This window comes from Chrysochloris asiatica, unplaced genomic scaffold (genome assembly GCF_000296735.1).
Source record: "Chrysochloris asiatica unplaced genomic scaffold, ChrAsi1.0 scaffold00262, whole genome shotgun sequence".
In the NCBI taxonomy this organism is placed as follows: Eukaryota; Metazoa; Chordata; class Mammalia; order Afrosoricida; family Chrysochloridae; genus Chrysochloris; species Chrysochloris asiatica.
The window spans coordinates 93,983-112,622 of record NW_006408780.1 but is presented as its reverse complement, the minus strand read 5'-3'; the positions used below and the strand labels follow the sequence as shown (position 1 = coordinate 112,622).

General features: G+C 47.5%; 1 protein-coding gene across 1 annotated transcript in view; it reads right to left on the bottom strand.

Moving 5' to 3' along the window:
- Positions 1-10,658: 10,658 nt before the first annotated feature.
- Positions 10,659-18,640, bottom strand: part of TNIP2 (TNFAIP3 interacting protein 2) — a 101,144-nt gene continuing 93,162 nt past the window's right edge. Inside the window, exons 3-7 of the mRNA XM_006874120.1 lie at positions 16,933-17,178; positions 12,694-12,783; positions 12,029-12,271; positions 11,664-11,783; positions 10,659-10,874 (exon numbers count right to left, since the gene is read on the bottom strand). Of these exons, the coding sequence (XP_006874182.1) occupies positions 10,659-10,874; positions 11,664-11,783; positions 12,029-12,271; positions 12,694-12,783; positions 16,933-17,178 (915 nt within the window). The remainder of the gene's footprint in view (positions 10,875-11,663; positions 11,784-12,028; positions 12,272-12,693; positions 12,784-16,932; positions 17,179-18,640) is intronic.

Here is an 18,640-nt window from a genome sequence, read left to right as displayed (position 1 = left end):
TAGAGATGCTAAAGCAAATGGAAGAAATGAGGTAAAAGAGCTGAATAGAAAATTTCAAAGGTCAATTCAAGAAGATAAAGTCAAGTATTCTATCGAAATGAGCAAAGCCGTGGAGTTAGAAAACCAATAAGGAAGAACACTCTTCGCATTTCTCAAGCTGAAAGAACTGAGGGAAAAATCAAGCCTTGACTTGCAATGCTGAAGGATTCTTGAGGCAAAAATATTGAATGATGCATTAAACATCAAAGGAAGATGGAAGGAATACACAGAGTTACTGTACCAAAAAGAAATGGTCAATGTTCAACCATTTCAAGAGATAGCGTATAATCAAGAGCCCATGGTACTGAAGGAAGAAGTCTAAGGTTCACTGAAGACATTGGCCAAGAACAGGCTCCACCAAATTGAAATTTTTCATCAAACTGATGCAGCACTGGAGGCACTCACTCATCTATGCCAATAAATCTGGAAGACAGCTACCTGGCCAACTGATTGGAAGAGAGCCATATTTGTGTCCATTCCAAAGAGAAATGACTAAATGGAATGCAGAAATCATCGGACAGTATCATTAAAATTGCATGCAAGTAAAGTTGTGCTAAAGATTTTTTTTTTTTAAGTTTTATTGTGAATTATGTGGTTTTACATGGGAGAACATCAGTTTTACATTCATCCTATCGTATTTTGTTTCATTGCAATGATTACAGTCCCCACCATGCATCATCAAACCACCAAAAGGTATCCCCCACCTGCCCGCCCCCTGGCCATCAGCACACAGCCCCTCCACCTCCCTGAATCCAGTGTCCCCAGCTGCTCCATCTGTCCATATCATCGTTTCTGTCTCCATCCCTGGAGTCTTTGCCTCTCTTGGTAGGGTCCCACTCTCCACTCTTCTCATTTGATGGTCCCAGGGACCTCCACTCCTGGGCTGCAAAATCGATCACTCCTCTTTTTGTCAAAAAACATCTACCACTACATTTACGACCCTCACAGTCAGTCCTGATGGCAATTATTCACTGTTGTACCACAAAAGTCTTATCCCCTCTTCCTTTCGCCAGCCAGGTCCCAACAGATTGGAAACCATTCAGTAGAGATTCTACCTACCCCTGCCCTGTCTAGAACTAGGCTCTCTCTTGAAAGATTGTAAGCCAGTCACGTCTTGCCTTTTTAGCCACCCTCCCACCCCATTTTGGATAGTCAATGTCTAAGCTGCCCATCCCTGTCAACTCTGTGTACCAAGGGAGTGAGAGTGATACTTGCTGTAAAGATTTGTTCCTTTTTTTGAGCTACTACATACATGGAGAAGGATATCATGTTTGGTTAGGTGGAGGGTCAGAGAAAAAGAGGAAGACACCCAATGAGATGGATTGGCCAAGTGGCAACATTGATGGACTCAAGTGTGGCAACAGTAGTGAGGTTGGCCCAGGATCAGGCAGTGTTTTGTTCTGCTGTGGATAGAGTTGCTGAGGGTACCAACTTGATGGCACCTAACAACAACACATCCATAGGTATAGGTAAAGTTCATCAAATTGCAGTGGGTTACTCTTTTTATTCCCCCCTCTTCTTCCACCATCTGCACTCCCTCACTTCGTATCAGCTGGACGCTTCACTCTCCGCTCTAGTCCTCTATGGCCGTGTCACTGGGTCTTGTACTGATGGCCATCCAGGTCTCCACCTGGGTTCACAGGGGTCTATTGAGTGTAGTCAGACTTAGCTCCTAATTTCATTGCTGTTTTTCCCCCCTCTTCCCCTTATCAGTAACCAACATGGTCACCAGCCAGACCACATGCCTGCTCATGTATTCCCCTTGAGTCTTAGTCTTGGAAGGAGTTTGCTCTGAGGGGACCCGACTACTTGCCTTGATGGCTCCCGGGCAAACAGCTTGTTCTTGTAGTAATCAATCAGACGGCTGTTATTTTTTCTGATTTTTCCTGCAGGTCTTTCTTTCACAAGTATCTTCTGTTTTAGCCGCTCTAGGCTGGTCTACTTGTTCTTTCCAATGGAAATTTCCCACCTCAGACGATTCTGTATGGGGTTCTGGATTCCACCTGTGGTTTTAGGCAATGTAAAAGGTCCACAGGAAGCCTCTTTCACTGGGCAATCAGTTACAGGCTAAAGATGGACTTAAAACTTTCTAGCTAACGTTAATTTTTTAAAGGCTGCAATAGTACAGTCACAGAACTGCCAAAGGAGAGGTTCAAGCCAGATTCAGATGAGGATGTGGAACGAGGGTTTTTATTGCTGATGTCAGATGGATCTCAGCTGAGAGCAGAGAATACCAGAAAACTGTTTACCTGTGCTCTATTGACTATGCAAAGGCTTTCAATTGTGTGGATCATGACAAGCTATGGACAACATTGCAGGGATTGAGTATTCCAGAACACTTAATTGTGCTCATGGGGAACCTGTACATAGACCAAGAGGCAGTCGTTTGAACAGAACAAGGGGACACAGAATGATTTAAAATCAGAAACAAAGACAGTGGCATGAAGAGTTAGCTCAGCTGCAGACTCTAGGCCCAAGGACTGAATAAGGCTGCATTCCACAGACAAGAGGCTGGCTTGCAGATGGTGCCCTTTGGACATTAAAATTAATACATATGTTTTGCTTTTGTATGTGGACGCCAAATGTTTTTGCTTTGTTCATTAAAAGAACTATAAACTGTAAATGAGAAATCCCAGGGAGGAAGTAGGCTAACTGTTGTGGCAGGGAGGAGATTGTATTCATTAAGATGAAACAAGGTGTATAAATAATCTGTTGAATTAAAGCTGATGATTTTGTCTGAAAGCCTTCACTTAATTCACAATAATAAGTTAAAAATAAATAAAATCAGGAAGTGTGCGCCAGGGTTGTATTCTTTCACCATACTTATTCAACCTGTATGCCGAGCAAATAATCTGAGAAGCTGGGTTATGTGAAGAAGAACGTGCCATCAAGATTGGAGGACTCATTAACGACCTATGATCTGCAGTTGATGACAGTCCTGCTTCCTGAAAGTGAAAAGGACATAAAATACGGAGATCAAAGACCACAGCCTTCATTGTGGATTGCACCTTAATGTAAAGAGAACAAAAGTCATTACCGAACCAGTGAATAACATCATGATAAATGGAGAAAAGATTAAAGTTGTCAAAGACTTCATTTTGCTTAGATACACCATCAGCACTCATGGAAACAGCAACCTAACATGTAGCCCACTTCGCTGTCAGGCTCCTTAATGATTGCTGATGTCATTGACAAATGGTACAATCATAGTGGTAAACAGTTGGTGGCTCCTCAAAAGTAAAAATAGAGCTAACGTGGTCCAGGAATTCCGCTCCTAGGTATAGACCCGAGACTGGAACTCGGAGACTCAGAAAGACTTGTGCACCAGAGTTCCTTGATGTACTGTTCACAACTGTCAAAAGGTGGAAGCAGCCTAAATGTGCACCAACAGATGAGCGGATAAACACTGTAGGAGAAACAGAGTGTTGATGCGATATGATGGAGCCGGAAGACATGAACACACACTGCCGTCTAGTAGATTCCACTCACGGCAATGCTGTAGGACAGAGCAGAACTGCTCCCCAGGGTTTCCAAGGCTGGAAGTCTTTTCAGAAGCAGACTGCTGGATCTTTCTCCCACCGAGAGGCTGGTGGCTTTGAACCACCAGTCCAATGCCTAACCTGCTGTGCCACAGCTGAGTGAAATATGTCCGTCACAAAAGGGCAAAGAGTATATGACCTTAAACTTCTATAAAAAGAAAAAAGGCCAATGTACAGAGACCACAGGCACGGGCAGAGGGTTAGCATGGATGGAAAACTTGCTGCTGAAGGCTGTCAAGGCAATTGTTTGCATAGCTGCCAACAAACTACACACCTACAAAATGAGTTTGAACATCTACAAAATCATGATTGCTTAAGTGCATCAGAAAGTTGGAGTTGCAAAGCCACCAGGTGAAGTGAGCTCCAAAAAGTAACAAGTCCCTTCAAGTCCACAAAGGACATGAGAAAGCCACCTCATGTGGGCTCCCAGACCCATGTTTGCTGTGCTGGGGAAGGGTACAACCAAAGCTATTGATGACGAGAGGAAGGACAGATAGCTGAGGAAGAGCTACCCCTGAGGCTGAGGGTGGCTCCAGGAGAAGGGAGGGGTCCCTCTGCCTCCACCACAAACTAAGTAGCAAACAACAGTATAGAGCTGCTGAAGGCAGGCAAGGGCACGGAGAAAGTCCCTCAGTGTGCCAACACGCAAGGCTGGGGTGAAGCCAGGAGAGTGGGGAAGGCCCTCTGGTATCCCAGGCCCCACAAAGTAATGAATGCGGACCCACCACTGGAAGAATTTTACATCTGGTGTACCAGTTACATCAACAGTAAATCCCACACCTGGCTTAATCACTGCCTAGATTCCCCTACTAACGCCTGACAGAAGAGGGGTGTGTGTGTGTGTATAAACTTTCAAAATAACGCTTTCTGTGATAGGTAAGGTTTTGTGTCAACTCGGCTGTGCCTGGATTCTCAGGGGTTTGGTAGTTACGAGGTAGTCACCCCCCACGGTGTGATGTGATGGGCCCTGTATTTATCCTATGTGTTGTAAACCCTCACTTCTATGATATTATTAATGAGATCAGATGCATCTACAGGATAAGGTGGTAGGATAAGGTCAATCTCATTTGAGATCTAAGAGGAGAGAGGACTTAGTAGAGAAAAGAGGGACTCACTACCACCAATAGAAGAGCTAGGAGTGGAGTTCATCCTTTTGGATCGGAGGTCCCTGCACTTTGAAGCTCCTAGATCCAGAGGAAGACTGTTAACAAGACACATGGAGATCTTCAAGGCATGTTGAACCTACAGATGCTGATAAGGGAGACAAGGACTTTTCCCTAGAGCTCACATTCTGAATTTGGACTTCTAGTCTTCTGAACTGTGAGAGGATACATTTCTGTTTATTTATTATAGCAGCCCACTGGTGGCATTTTCTGTTATAGCAGCATTAGATAACTAAGACACAATAGATAGACCAGCATAGATGAATCTCAACATACATATGCTGATTGAAAAAGGATCAGACAAAAAGCATATATTGTGTGATTTTATTTACATAAAACGAAAATATGCAACCCATGAGACAAAGCAGACCAGTGGCTTCCTGTAAGAGTTCTTCAGCTACAGTACTTTGGGTACCAGACCTTGGTCAGATGTGTGTATTTGGATGTGGCTGTGTGCTGTGGAATCGGTGTTCTGACTCATAGCAACCCTGTACAGGGTTTCCAAGGCTGTAAATCTTTATGGGAGCAGAAAGCCTCATCTGTCTCCCATGGAACAGCTGATAGTTTCGAACTGCTGACCTTGCAGTTTGCAGCCCGATTTGTAACCACTACGCTACAAGAGTTTGGATACATACTACCAATTGGTGCTTTTTCTTTTAATTTTGCAACTGATTTTTAGAAGTTCATTTTTGTTTTCCTGAAGCCCAATTTATCAATGGTGGATGACTTCTGTTTATTTTGTTCTATTTATAGAACGTCTACTATCAAAGACACATTCGCTTCTATATATTCTGTTAGCATACTGCACTGTAGAATAAACACTGTACAGCTAACCGCAAGGTTGGCAGCTCAAACTCACCAGACACTACTCGAAAACCTACATAGGGTCACTATGAGTCGGAACTGACTCGATGGCACTTAAGTGTATGATCCATTTATAAACATATATTATGTTTAACCATAAACATATATCATGTTTAAGTGTATGATCCATTTATAAACATATATTATGTTTAACCATAAACATATATCATGTTTAAGTGTATGATCCATTTATAAACATATTTTTGTTGTTGTTAAGTGCCGTCGAGTCGGTTCCGACCCATAGCGACCCTGTACAGGGTTTCCGAGGGTGTAAATCTTTACGGGAGTAGAAAGCCTCATCTTTCTCCCGCGGAGCGGCTGGTAGTTTCGAACCACTGACCTTGAGGTTCGCAGCCCGATTCGTAACCACTACGCTACCAGAGCCATAAACATATATCATGTTTAAGTGTATGATCCATTTCAGGCTCTGTGTGTGTGATGGGAGGGAAAGATTAAGGCTCACATCCCCAGATTTATATCCAGCTGTTCTAGCATCATTAGTTACAAGACTTTCCTAAACCCACTGTGTTGGGAGAAGTATGGCCAGAATGCCCCTTAGGAGCCAGGACAGCAAGACTTCACACGTCATCAAGATGGATGGATGTCTCCAGATGGTCCCTGGAGAAGGACATCATGCTTGGTAAAATACAGGGTCAATGAGAAAGAGGAAGCCCCTCAGTGAGACTGCAAGAGCAGTTGCAATGAGTTCCAACGGCAATTGTGAGGATGGCGCAGGACTGGGAAGTGTTTTGTTCTGTTGTGCGTAGGGGTCAACGTGAGTCTCAGCTCGCTCAGTGGCAACTAGCAACATACCCATTGCTCTGCTTTGGTGCATTTTCTGAAAATCGGGTGTGTACTGCTGGTCTATTTCTTGGCTCTCTCTTTGGTCCCATTGATCTATTTGTTTATTCCTATGCCCAAACTGTATTACTTTGATGTGACATTTTAAAATAAGCACTGAATTGCTAGCCTCAAGGTCAGTGGTTGAAACCTACCATCTGCTCCTCAGAAACTCTGTGAACTCAGAACTGACTTGCTATGAGTTACGACTCAGAACCAACTTTATAACACTAACAACAGCAGCTTAAAAGTCCATCTTGAAGTAAGGTCATGTGACTCCTTGACTTGGTTATTCTATAAGAACTGTCTTAGTCTATCAGGTGCTGCTGAAGCGATTTGGACTCCGTTCTACAGAGTACAACCGTCTCATGGGATTCTCTAAGCTGTCATCTTTACAAGAACAAATCACCAGGTCTCTCTCTAGTGAGCTGCTCGGTAGGTTTGAACTGCCAACCTTTAGTTAGCAGCCAAGTGTGTAACTGTTGTTCTCCCAGAGTTGTGGTTGTTATTATCGTTGTTAAATGCCATCTAGTCGGTTCCGACTCACAGGGTTTCTGAGGCTGTTCATCTTCGCAGGAGCAGAAAGCCTTATCTTTGCACTAGGTTATCCTCAATCCTTTAAATGCCCACGCTGTTTTTTAAATCAGCCTGTCACTGTCTTGAAACCTGCTAGGATTAGGGTTGGGACTGTATTGAATCTATAGATCAATTTATGGAGAAATGATGTCTTAAGGAACAAGCTATTTCTTTGTTTATTTGTATGTTCTCTGCTAATTCTCTTAGCAACATTTTATAGCGGCATTTCTTTTCTAAGCATCCTGTTTTTGACAATATTGCAAATAATTACTTTTTAAATTGCCCTTTTCTAAATAATTGTTGTGAATTTATAGAAACACAGTAGTCTTTATATATTGACTTTGTATCCTGAAACTGTTAAATTAACTGTTTTTTTTTTTTTTTTTTTTTTTTACAGATTCTTACATTTCCTACATGAGCAGTCATGTCATCTGAAAATAGCACATTTTATCTCTTCTATTCCATTCATTTATTCCATATCTATTTATTTTTTTTGCCTTAATGCATTAGCTAGACCCTTCCGTATTATGTTGAAGCAGTAAGAGCAAACTCCTCCACTGAATCTCAGTGGAGACAGCATTAAATATCCTGTCATCAAGTATGACATTAGCAGTAGGGTTTGGGGACATGCCCAGATACCCTCTATCTGATTGAAGACATCGTTCTATTTCCAATTTCCTGAGGGTTTTGTTGCTTTTGTTTTTTCATGAATATGAACAGAATTTTGTCAGGCTCTTTCTGCTTCTGTTGACATGATCCTAGGCTCTTTCTCTGTTACTTGACTATGGTGAATTACATTAACCTTTTCTTTAAATCTCATATTTCCATAACCAAATCCCACTTGTTGATAATATATTACCCTTTCTATGCTACTGGATTTCATTTGCTAATATCTGTAGGATTCTTATGTTTGTATTTGTGAGAGTTACTGCTGTCATTTTCTTTCTTACCTCTCTCAGGTTTTGATGTCATAAAATGAAGAATTGGGAATTGTTCTCTGCTTTCCATAGTCTGTGTAGATAAGATTGGTATTATATCTAAGGTGTTTGTAAAAATCACCAGGGAAGCCATCTGGGCTGTGAATTTCATTGTGAAACTATTTTTAATTAGAGAGTTATTTAGTGCGTATAGAGCTGTTCAGGTTTTCTGTTTCTTCTTGTGTCAGTTTTGATCATTTATATTTTACAAGGATTTTACCCATTCCATCTTAATTATAAAATACGTTTATCTTTTTAATGTCTGAAAAGCTCTATAGGGATGTCACCCCTTTGTATTCCTGATATTAGCAATTTGTGTTTTCTGCCTTTTTTCTTGATAAGTCTCGCTCTGGGGGTTTATCAGTTTATGAATATTTAAAAGAAGTTGCTTTTTCTTACTTTGATCTATTATTATTATTTCTGTTTCCTGGTACTGTCATTTGTAGTTCTTTTCCTAGCTTCTTGAGAGGGACAGTTGGATCACAGAATTTCAACCTTTCTTCATTTCTGATAAATCCATATAACAGTCCCCCAAATTCCACAAACTTGATAAGTTGAACTTTCACTCTCATTCTGTTAAAAATATTTTCTCAATTCCATTATTATTATTATTATTTTGCATTTGGGTTACTTAGAAGTGTGTTGTTTAATATCCAAGCACTTGGATATTACTGATTTTTTGTTTTAATTTCATTGATGTCAGAGAACATACATAACCCCTTAATTTCAATTCTTTGTAACTTGTTTTGACTTTATGGCCTTGAATATTGTCTTTTGGCAGAGTTCCATGGACACCTGAGAAGACTATATAGTTGACTTTTGTTGGGTGCCATGTTCTACGTATGTAATTTGTTGGTTTCATGTACCGTTGAGTCAGTTCTGACTCAGAGTCACCCTATATAGGGTTTCCAAGGTGCGGCTGGTGGGTATGAACTGCTGACCTTGTGGTTAGCAATTTATCCTACAGTGCATTTAGGTCAGGTAATAAATTAACTGGCTAATTATTTTAAGTTCTTTCTATATATTTTTTCCTGCTTCTTCTATCAGTTACTGAGAGAGGTGTGTTAAAACCTCCAGCTATAATTGTACAGTTGTTTGGTTTTCCTTTTGCTTTATGTACCTTTAAGTTGTGTGTGCATTTAGGCATGTTATAGATCCCTGTTACTGTTACCTTTTTATTGTCACACAACATCGTATTGCTAGTATTGGTTTTTGTCTTATGGTCCATTCTGATCATTGCATACTCACTACTACTCTCTTAGTTTTGGCGTGGGCTGTATTTTTTTTTCACCCTGTGTCCTTAAAGTGTTTCTTCTGCAATGAGTATATAGTTGGGTCTTTTACATTTTTTATCCATCTTAATTATAAGTCAAACAATCTGTCTTTAAATTGGAGTGTTGGGTCCATTTATATTTAATGTAATTACAGATACAATTTCATCTGCCTGCCATTTAGTTTCTATTTGTCACATCTTTTCTTTATTCCTTTATTTCTCCTACCTTGCTATACTTTGTATGAATTTAAAAAATACTTATTAAATTTTTTTCTGTTAGCTTTTTAGTTAAATACTACTGTTTTAGTGGTTAGCTTACAGATTGCAATATGTTTCTTTAATTCATTACAGTCTACTTTAAATACCATAATTTTTCTGCCATCTCAGCCACTGTGTGGGTCTCCAACTAGACAGCTTGGAGTCTTCAGACCCACACAGGCAGACTTCTCCCTTCCAAACAATGCGGAGGTGGGGGGCTCAAAAGTCCTGGCCTCCCACGCCTCCTAATGAGGACAGTGACCCCTGCTGACCTTGTAGAAGGACTATCATCACCAGCCTGTACCTGCGAGGACCCAGGGAGGGGCAGTTGGAGGCGTGGAGGGGGCAGGATCCCACCATTGGCAGTCAGATGCCCTGGCCCCTTGGGAGCTCAGAGGCATTGTTCTCCCTACTTCTTCATGGTCCCCACCCGGACAGCCACTCAACCTTTTACCAGCTCAAGCCAGGACCCTCTGAATGTGGTTCTCCAACCTCCAGGCCCACTGACAGGGTGAGTTTCAGTCCATCTGTCCCCAGATTCCTCCCAACTGCCTGGTATAAAGGTCACGAGGTCGGGGATTAGCAAAGAGCCCAGGTGCTGAGTCCTCAGTCCCCAGGCAGCCCCTGCATGCCGCCTGAAGGCCTGTGCTGTCCACTGGGGCCTCCTGGGCAGGGACCAGGCCGTGCACCTGGGAAAATACCGAGGCCCTGCAGCCCAGCCATGGTAACAAGAACGTTTTATTGCAAAAACGAGTGAGGGCCATGAGCGCCCTCTAACTTTCTGACACAGGGCTGATGTGCCTACCTCCAATACTCAGCGCAGACGGGCAGTCACGATGGCTGTCCCTGTCCATGTGTCCTACAGACTAGCTGGGCCTCCACCGGGGATTCTGTGTGTTTGCTGGTGTTACAGCCCCGCCCCACAGCTCCTGGGCAGAAACCCAACTGCAACATGGGCTGGGGACCGCCTGTCACCTCCGCACGCACACAGCTTCCCCAGAACTGGTAAGTTCCAGGAGCCATCACCCTGTCTGGGGTCTCAGGTCCTGGTGGAGCTGTGTCCATTGTGTGCTGAGCAGGTGGGCACAGGTGGGCTGGCTGGGAGCAGGTGGAGGCGGCAGCTTTGTGCTCACCGGCAGCACTCGGCCACATGCCGGAACAACTCCTCGGCCTGCTCATCACTGAAGTGCAGCTGACAGTGAGGACACTGGAGGTCCCCCTGGATCCTGGGGGCTGCAGGAGGCTCTAGCCGCGGGGACCCCAGTGCCACTGCATCAGGGGCATCTGTCTCCAAGTAATGGGGCGTGCTGCTCCGGGGGTAAGTCTGGCCTGGTGCCCAGGTGTCCTGAAAGACAGGTCAGGAGAGCTGACCTGCTGTGCTGTGTCCTGGGACACGTCATGTCCCTCCTGTGTCCCTGGCCCGGAGCCCAGAGCATGGAGGTGTTGAAGACACAAGGCCTGAAGCCACAAGCCTGCCTCATGAGACCCTGAGTGGAGGACAGCCCTCATGGGACTCCACACCCCACCCGAAGGACACAGGCCCACCTGGTGCTGACTACCACCAGTGCCAACAGCCCAGGTGTCCCTGTCAGGTAGCAGGGGCTTCCCAACTCTGGTCACCCCCTCATTTGAACCACGAGAGGCCAGTGAACCTGCTGTTGATCTGCCGGGGACAGGCAGAGGATGGGCAGGGCTCTGCATCAGGTGGACGTGATTCAGAAGAGATGCTGCTGATTTGGGTCCCAACATGTGTCCTTGTAGTCCAGAGCAGGGAAGACTGGGGGCAGGGGGGACACTGCCCCCATGTTTGACCCCTGATTGCAGGTCACCCAGGAGGCACCCGGGTTGAGGGAACAACACTGACCCGCTGGCTCCACACACTGACTGTGAGCACGATGTCAGTGGACAGCAGGGTGATCAGGACCCAGGTGCAGCACAGACACCCCTTCACCCCCATCCCGCCTGCCTCATCCTCAGGTAAGTGCCTGGGACATACAGGTCCAGTGAGGACTGGACTCAGAGGAGCCCGCCCGATTCCCTTCCCTGCCACAAACCTGGGTCTAGCAGCTCAGACAGGCTTGAAATGCATGGAAGGAAACCAGCAAAGGTAATGCACATTGCCACCAGGACCCACCTGTGTCCTGCCCACCTGGCGCTGCAGGGAGGCCACCTTGTCCTGGAGCTCCTGGACCCTGCTCTGAGCTCGCTCCCGGTCTGCCCGTTCTGACGAGAAGTCGTCCTTATATACCAGGAGCTACGGGGAGACCAGAGGGTGGGGCCTGCACAGTGACACCACGTCTCATCAAGAGGGGGGCATCCAGCCTCTACATTTGCCCCCCTGATGGAGCATCTGCTGCCCACTCAGCAGTGTTCCAGTGGTGTCCCAGCACCCACTTGTCCACCTGCTGTCCATGTGAGGGGTCCAACACTGTCCACCCAGTGCTGTCCCTGTGTCCCAGCTGCCCACCCACTCAGCCGGGTACCAGGCCCCCCACACACCTGCTGCTCCAGCATCTGTACCAGCTCCAGCGCAGCGTCTCGGGCCCCTTGAGCGGCTGTCAGCTCCTGCTGAGCCTCCTGGAACTGACCAAGTGCCTCCTCCAGCTGCTGGTTGAGCCGGGCCACCTCCTTCCTCAGGAGGGCCACTGAGGGCCCCGAGGGCTGGCATAGTACCTGCAGCCCCCGCACATACTCCTCCCGGCTGGCATCGTACCGCTGCCACTTGGTGTTGAGGTCCTCCACCTGGGGGAGAGCCACACTTAGGCCCGACTGGAGTGCCCATGGGCAAGAGGGTCGGTCACCTCAGTGGGCCTGCAGACATGGCAACCCCACAGTAGGGCTTGCAAACCAAAGGGACTGGCACCCCCTGAAAGGACCCACAATACCTCCCCTTTGGGGGCCCACAACCCCCAAAGGGACCCACAGCAACGCCTCCCCTGGCGGGACCCACAGTTCCTGATACCCCAGAATGAGGGCTGGGGTGCAAGGTGGCATCTGTGTTCTGTGCTTATGCCCTGCAGCTAGGAAGGTCACCCCTGGGACCACGCAGCCCAGCTAGAAGAGCAGCCCAGGAGGAAAGTGGACGGACGCCCACCACCTACCTGGTGAGGGTGGACCTTCTTTTCTGGGGAAACAGTGGGGACAGGGGGAGGGATGGGACTCACGTGAGAGATCTTGGCCTTCAGCTGCCGGTTTTCTTCCCGTAGCCTCTCCACTTCAGACTGAAGGGTGGCGTCCCCACTGGAATACTCTGGCTGCAGGAGGAAGAGCAGAGGACACACCATGTCACCCCGCTCGGCTGCGCGTGCCTCAGAGGAGCAGACTGCAGGCCTCTTCAGCGCTTGTGGCACAGGGGCATGTGGTCATCGTTCATGTGAACTGAGATGGCAATGACCCTGCTGCTGCCCAGTGCCTCACCCTGCCTGGCCTGGACCGCGGTGATACTTCCCTGCCCACCGTGCCCTCGCGCAATGTCTTTTTTTACTCTTTGCATATGGACCGTTTTATTGGTGTTCATTTATCTCCAGTGAAGTTTTAAAAGATGAAAAAGAATATATATTTTTAAATATCTGTGTCATTTACACAATCTCTGTAGTTTGAGACTAGGTCTCTATCAATCAGAAGGAAGTTCTGTAGGAGGAAGCATTTAAATCTATCTGTCTAGCTGTAACGGCAATGTAGGAAAAGCAAACCATAAAGTTGCTTTGAAACACAAGGTTGGCAGTTCAGATTCACCAGTCGTTCCTCAGAAACCCCATACAGGGTTGCTGTGAGAGGGACCTGACTGTCCTGAGAGAATACCGTGTAGAAGAAGGGCTTTTTTTCTTGCTAGGGGCCCTCAAGTTGGTCCCCACTAATAATGACCTCGAGTACAACAATGCACAGCTCTGCTCACTCCTGCTCTGGCCTCACAAACATTCTTAGGTTTGGCTCCATTGTTGTTATCACTGTCAGTCAATCTTGTTGAGGGGTCTTCCTGTTGTCATGAATCCTCCATTTTATTAAACATGATGCCCTTCTTCAAGGACTGATCCCACCTGACCACACGTCCAAAGAACGCGAGATGACGTTCCGCCATCCTCGCCTCTCAAGAGCATACTGACTGCACAGTTTCCAAGACACGGTTTTTTTCTTGAAAGTATCTGTGATATTTTCCATATTATTCACCAACACTATAATTCAAATGCATCGGTTTTTCTATGATATTTGTTATCCATTGCCCAACTTTCACATGCATATGAAGTGAATGAAAATACCACTGCTTGGATCAGGCTCACCTTAGACCTCAAATTGGTATTTTGAGCTAAATGTCTTTCAAACACTTTTAAACACTCCCAAGTTAATCATTCTAGAAGAGAAGCCAGAGTAATGCAGTGAGCTGCTAACTGCTATTGTGGAGAGAGATGAGGCTGGCTGCTCCCGTGAAGAGGTACATCTTAGAAACCCTATGGGCCAGTTCTCCTCTGTTGTGTGAGTCACCGATGTGAGTCAGAAGTGACTCAATGGCAGTGAGTGAGAAGGCCAAGGGATCAAAGCAGCAGTCCAGAATCTGAGGACTTACTGCATCGAGCATTCAGCTGCACAGAGCAAAGGTGTCAGTCTGATGGCCACACCATGGTATTGCCGATGACCTCACATGCATGTGCAGGCTAGACAGTGAATACAGAAGACGCAGTCGAGTTACGGTGTTGGAGACTGAGTAACCCCACGGACTGCCAGAAGAACCAACAAATGTGTCCTGGAAGAAGCCAGGATGGCACGACTTTGTCTCGTACTTTGGACATGTTATCAGGAGGAACCAGCCCGGGAGCAGGACGTCATACTTGGTAAAGTGGAAGGAGAGTTCCCACCCCCCCGCCCCCGATGAAATGCAATGACAGCAACAGTGGACTCAAACACAGTGGTCACTGTGGGGATGGCATAGGACTGGGCCGCTTCCTTCTGCTGTACGTGGGGTCTCTGCAAGCGCCGAGCAACGACAAAGCCACACAGGAGTCTGTGGGTAGTGCAATGGCTAATGTGCTCAGCTGCTAACTGAAAGGTCGGTGGTTCAAACCCAGCAGCTGCTCTGTGGGAGGAAGACCTAACAATCGATTACTGTAAGATTGTCATGACGGTGCTGTCGAATCAGTTCCAACTCATAGCGACCCTGTACAGGATTTCTGAGGTGTGGCAGGTACATTTGAACTACCAACCCTGTGGTTAGTAACGTAGTCCTTATCCTACAGCACCACACCAGGATGCCTAAGCAACCCTACAGGGAGCTCTGCTCTAACACACGGAGTCACTATGAGTAAGATTTCACTCGACATTACCCACCGAGTGACACCAACAGTTAGTGTGCACAGCTGCTATTTCAATCTACCCAGAAGCACCTCGGAAGAAAGGCCAGGAGAGACCCACATCTGAAAAATCAGCTGCTGAAAGCCCTGTGGGTTGTCATGAGTCGGGCTGGCCTCGAAACCTGACCACACATGCCACCTCCAAGCCCACGACCCTGTCCTGTCTGCAGACACCTTCGTCCAGCAGTGGTCATTTCTGTGCCGAGCAGTGGGCTCAGAGGACTGGGCCCTAAGCCACTCCTCATAGCAGCGAGCAGACCTCAGTGAAAACGGTTTCACCAAGTGTGTGTTTGCAGCCAGAGATCTCATGAGCATCTGCGGGTGCCATTGAGTCTGAAAATCCCCTTCGAAGGACACAGGAAGTAGATCCTAACCAGCCGCTCCCGGGGCCTCAGCTGAGCCCAAACTGAGGAGAGAGGGGACTTGAAGCCCCCCAGAGCCCATGCCTGCTGCAGCGGGACCATGTCGAAAGCCCACAGGGAAAGTCCTGGTGACTTGGGGCTGAGCAGGACACTCCCTCCTGAAGTTCCTCTGCCTGTGGACAGGGACTTTCTGACAAAGGGCGTGCCAGCTGCTTCCACATTAGATAGCCAGTCAATGTGGACACCTCGGAAGCTGTCCTGGGAAGACTAAGACCTCTCTATCTCTCCAACACTGACAATTGTGAACCAGCAAGGAGCTCTGGTAGCGTAGAGGTTACGAATCGGGCTGCTAATCTCAAGGTCGGCAGTTCGAAACTACCAGCGGTTCCACGGGAGAAAGATGAGGCTTTTTGCTCCTGTAAAGATTTACAGCCTCGGAAACCCTGTACAGGGTCGCTGTGGGTCGGAACCGACTCCACAGTACTTAACAACAAGAACAGACAGACAGACAGATGGGTGGACTCAACGCTGTGCAGTTTCTGAGGCTGAGTCCCTCAGTAGACCCCCCAACACCTGCCTGCCATGCACACTCCATGGTCCCCACAGTGCCCAGTCCTGCCTGTCGCCCCTAGAACGTCCATCAGTACACGGGCAGCTATCCGCTCCTTCAATCGCTAGTGGTCGAACCCTAGTGGACCAGCCTCGCGGTCAGGGCCACAGAGGGTGCCTGGCCTGGGCCCAAGTCAGGGACTCGAGGTACAAGGGTCATGGAACTTGTTTACACTGACCGCCTCCTGCCCATCCTCCTCCCCAGTGGAGGCTGAGGAGCCATGGGAACCGGTTGGAGCCAGCAGGGCAGCATAGGGGGTAGAGTGGGCTCTTCCTTCCTGTCCTCATTCTGCCCTGACGGCCCTGGCATCCTGCCCCAAGTCTCCTTAGAAATCTGATGAACCACTGGCAAGGGGGGCAGATCCCAAGCACCCCTCATCCCTGCTGTAGTAGGCTGGAAGAGTTCCCTAAAATATGGGTACCATCCGAACCCCTATCCCTGTGGTTGTGATCCTGTTCAGGGAGAGGGTTTTCTTGGTTACGTTAACGAGGTCCCATCAGTGTAGCCGATCCCACATCAGACACACTGCCTTCGAGTCAATTCTGGCCACAGAGACCCCGCTGGATGGAACAGAACTGCACTGCAGGGTTTCCGAGGCTGTAAATCTTTGCGGACGCAGACTGCCCCATCTTTTTCCCACAGAGCGGCTGGTGGGTTCGAACCCCCAAACTTTTGGTTAGTAGCTGAATGCTTACCTGTGGTGCCACCAGGGTTCCATTATCACTGCAGACCAAAACTCACTGCCACCAAGTAGCTTCTGACCCACTGCAGCCCCATGACGCATAGTAGAACAGCTCCTTTATGGTTCTTTACGGCAGTACACAACCTCAGCTGTCTTCCTTGGAACAGCGGGTGGGTTTGAACTGCCAACCTTGAGGTTAGCAGCCCAACACTTATCCCTCTGCACCACCAAGGATATAAAAAGAGCAAGTACAAACAGGGAGAGAGATGCCACATGGAAATCACCAAGGAACAGCAGGACGCTGCAAGAGACCATGGTCACCCCTTTAAGCCACCCCTAAAGCCAGCGCCTTAAATGGGGACTTCCTGCGTTCTGAACTGTGAAGACATTTCTTTAAAGCTACCCACCTTGTCAGGGGTCTCCGTGCCTCTGCCTGCTTGCTGCCTCTCCCCTAGACACCGGGCCAGCTGCTGGCACATGTGGGCAGTGGCGGCCAGCGTCCTCCGAAGCTGGTGGGCCTCCTCGGCCAGCGAGCGGCGCAGCACGTGGCCAGCAGCAGCATTCCTCCGCAGCAGGGCCACCTCCTTCTCTGTGGGCACCTGCATGGCCCTCTCCTTTTCTTCCTTCAACTGCTCCTTCAGCCTCTCGATTTCCTAGGGGAAGTTCAGAAGTCCAGTTCATTCAATGACAAGAAGCAAGGTCAGACGCAAGTTCCTCTTACAAGAAAGCACAGCGCTGGCTCTGAAGTCTGCTTTGGGACCAGTGATTAACTGTGGAGATTTTCGCCCTCCTGAGACGTCATCTGAAATGTTACGCTCACTGGCAGGATCCTAGTGCATTGTAAGTTATGCACTGTGCCAATCCCAACATGCTTCTGACAGGACAGGGAGAAAGTATACCCTTCTTTGACACCAAGTTCACCAGACCCACTCACCCAGCTGATTCTGATGCACAGGGTTTCTGAGACTGTAAATCTTTATGGGAGCCGACTGCCTCATCTTTCTCCCTTAGAGCAGCTGGTGGGTTTGAACCTCTGACCTTTCAGTTAGTAGCTCATTGCTTATCCCACGAGCCACCGGGGCTCCTTTTGCACCACTCAGGGACTACAGAAATGCTTATTGCTGTTGAGTTGATGGGATTTATAGCAGCTCTGGAGAGTGGCCCCATATGGTTTCTAAGGCTGTAATCTTACAGCCTTAGAAGTACTGGACTGCAAGGTCAGTGGTTCAAACCCACCAGCCATTCCTAGGAAACCCCACAGGGCCAACACATCTTTCTTCTGTGAAGTGGCTGGTGGGTTTGAACCTGTGACCTTTATTTAGAGCAGAATCCCGGCACTTAGCACAATGCACCACCAGGGACCCTTATATTGGCCTAGAACTGTGGTGAAAAAATAACTGGAGACTCTGGGACATGACCAGACACCGGGCCCCGCGCTGGCCCTGAACCACTCCTTTGTCTGCGAGGTGAAGCGAGGGGTGTCCCTGAGACCCCTCCACCCAACACTGCAGTAAGCCAGGAACAGGGCCAGGGTGTGCGGGGAAATACGCTCCACTATCTGTCTTTTTCAGGACATTGGTTTTTTTTTTAATGTTTTATTGTGAATTATGTGATAGTTTACATGGGCGAACGTTAGTTTTACATTCATCCTATAGTATATCGTTTTATTGCCATGGTTACAATCCCCTCCATGCATACCAAAGGGTATACACTACAAGCCTGCACCCCGGTCGTCAGCACACAGCCCCTCTCCCTCTCTGGGTCTAAAGTCCTCAGCTGCTCCATCGCTCCACGTCATCATCTCTGGCTCCATCTCAGGCATCACTGCTTCTCTGGGTAAGGTCCCACTCTCCGCTCTTCTCCCTTGATGGTCCTAGGGACCTCCGCTCCTAGACTGAAAAGTTAATCACTCCCCTCCTTGCTACAAAACGTCCACCTTTACATTTCCAACCCTCACAAGCAGTCCTGATAACAATTATTCACTATTGTATCACAAGAGACCTATCTGCATTTCATTTCATCAGCCCCACCTAGACAGATTGGATACTACTCAATGGAGATTCTACCTTCCTCCACACCTTCTGGATCTAGGTTCCCTCTTGAAAGCTTGTAAGC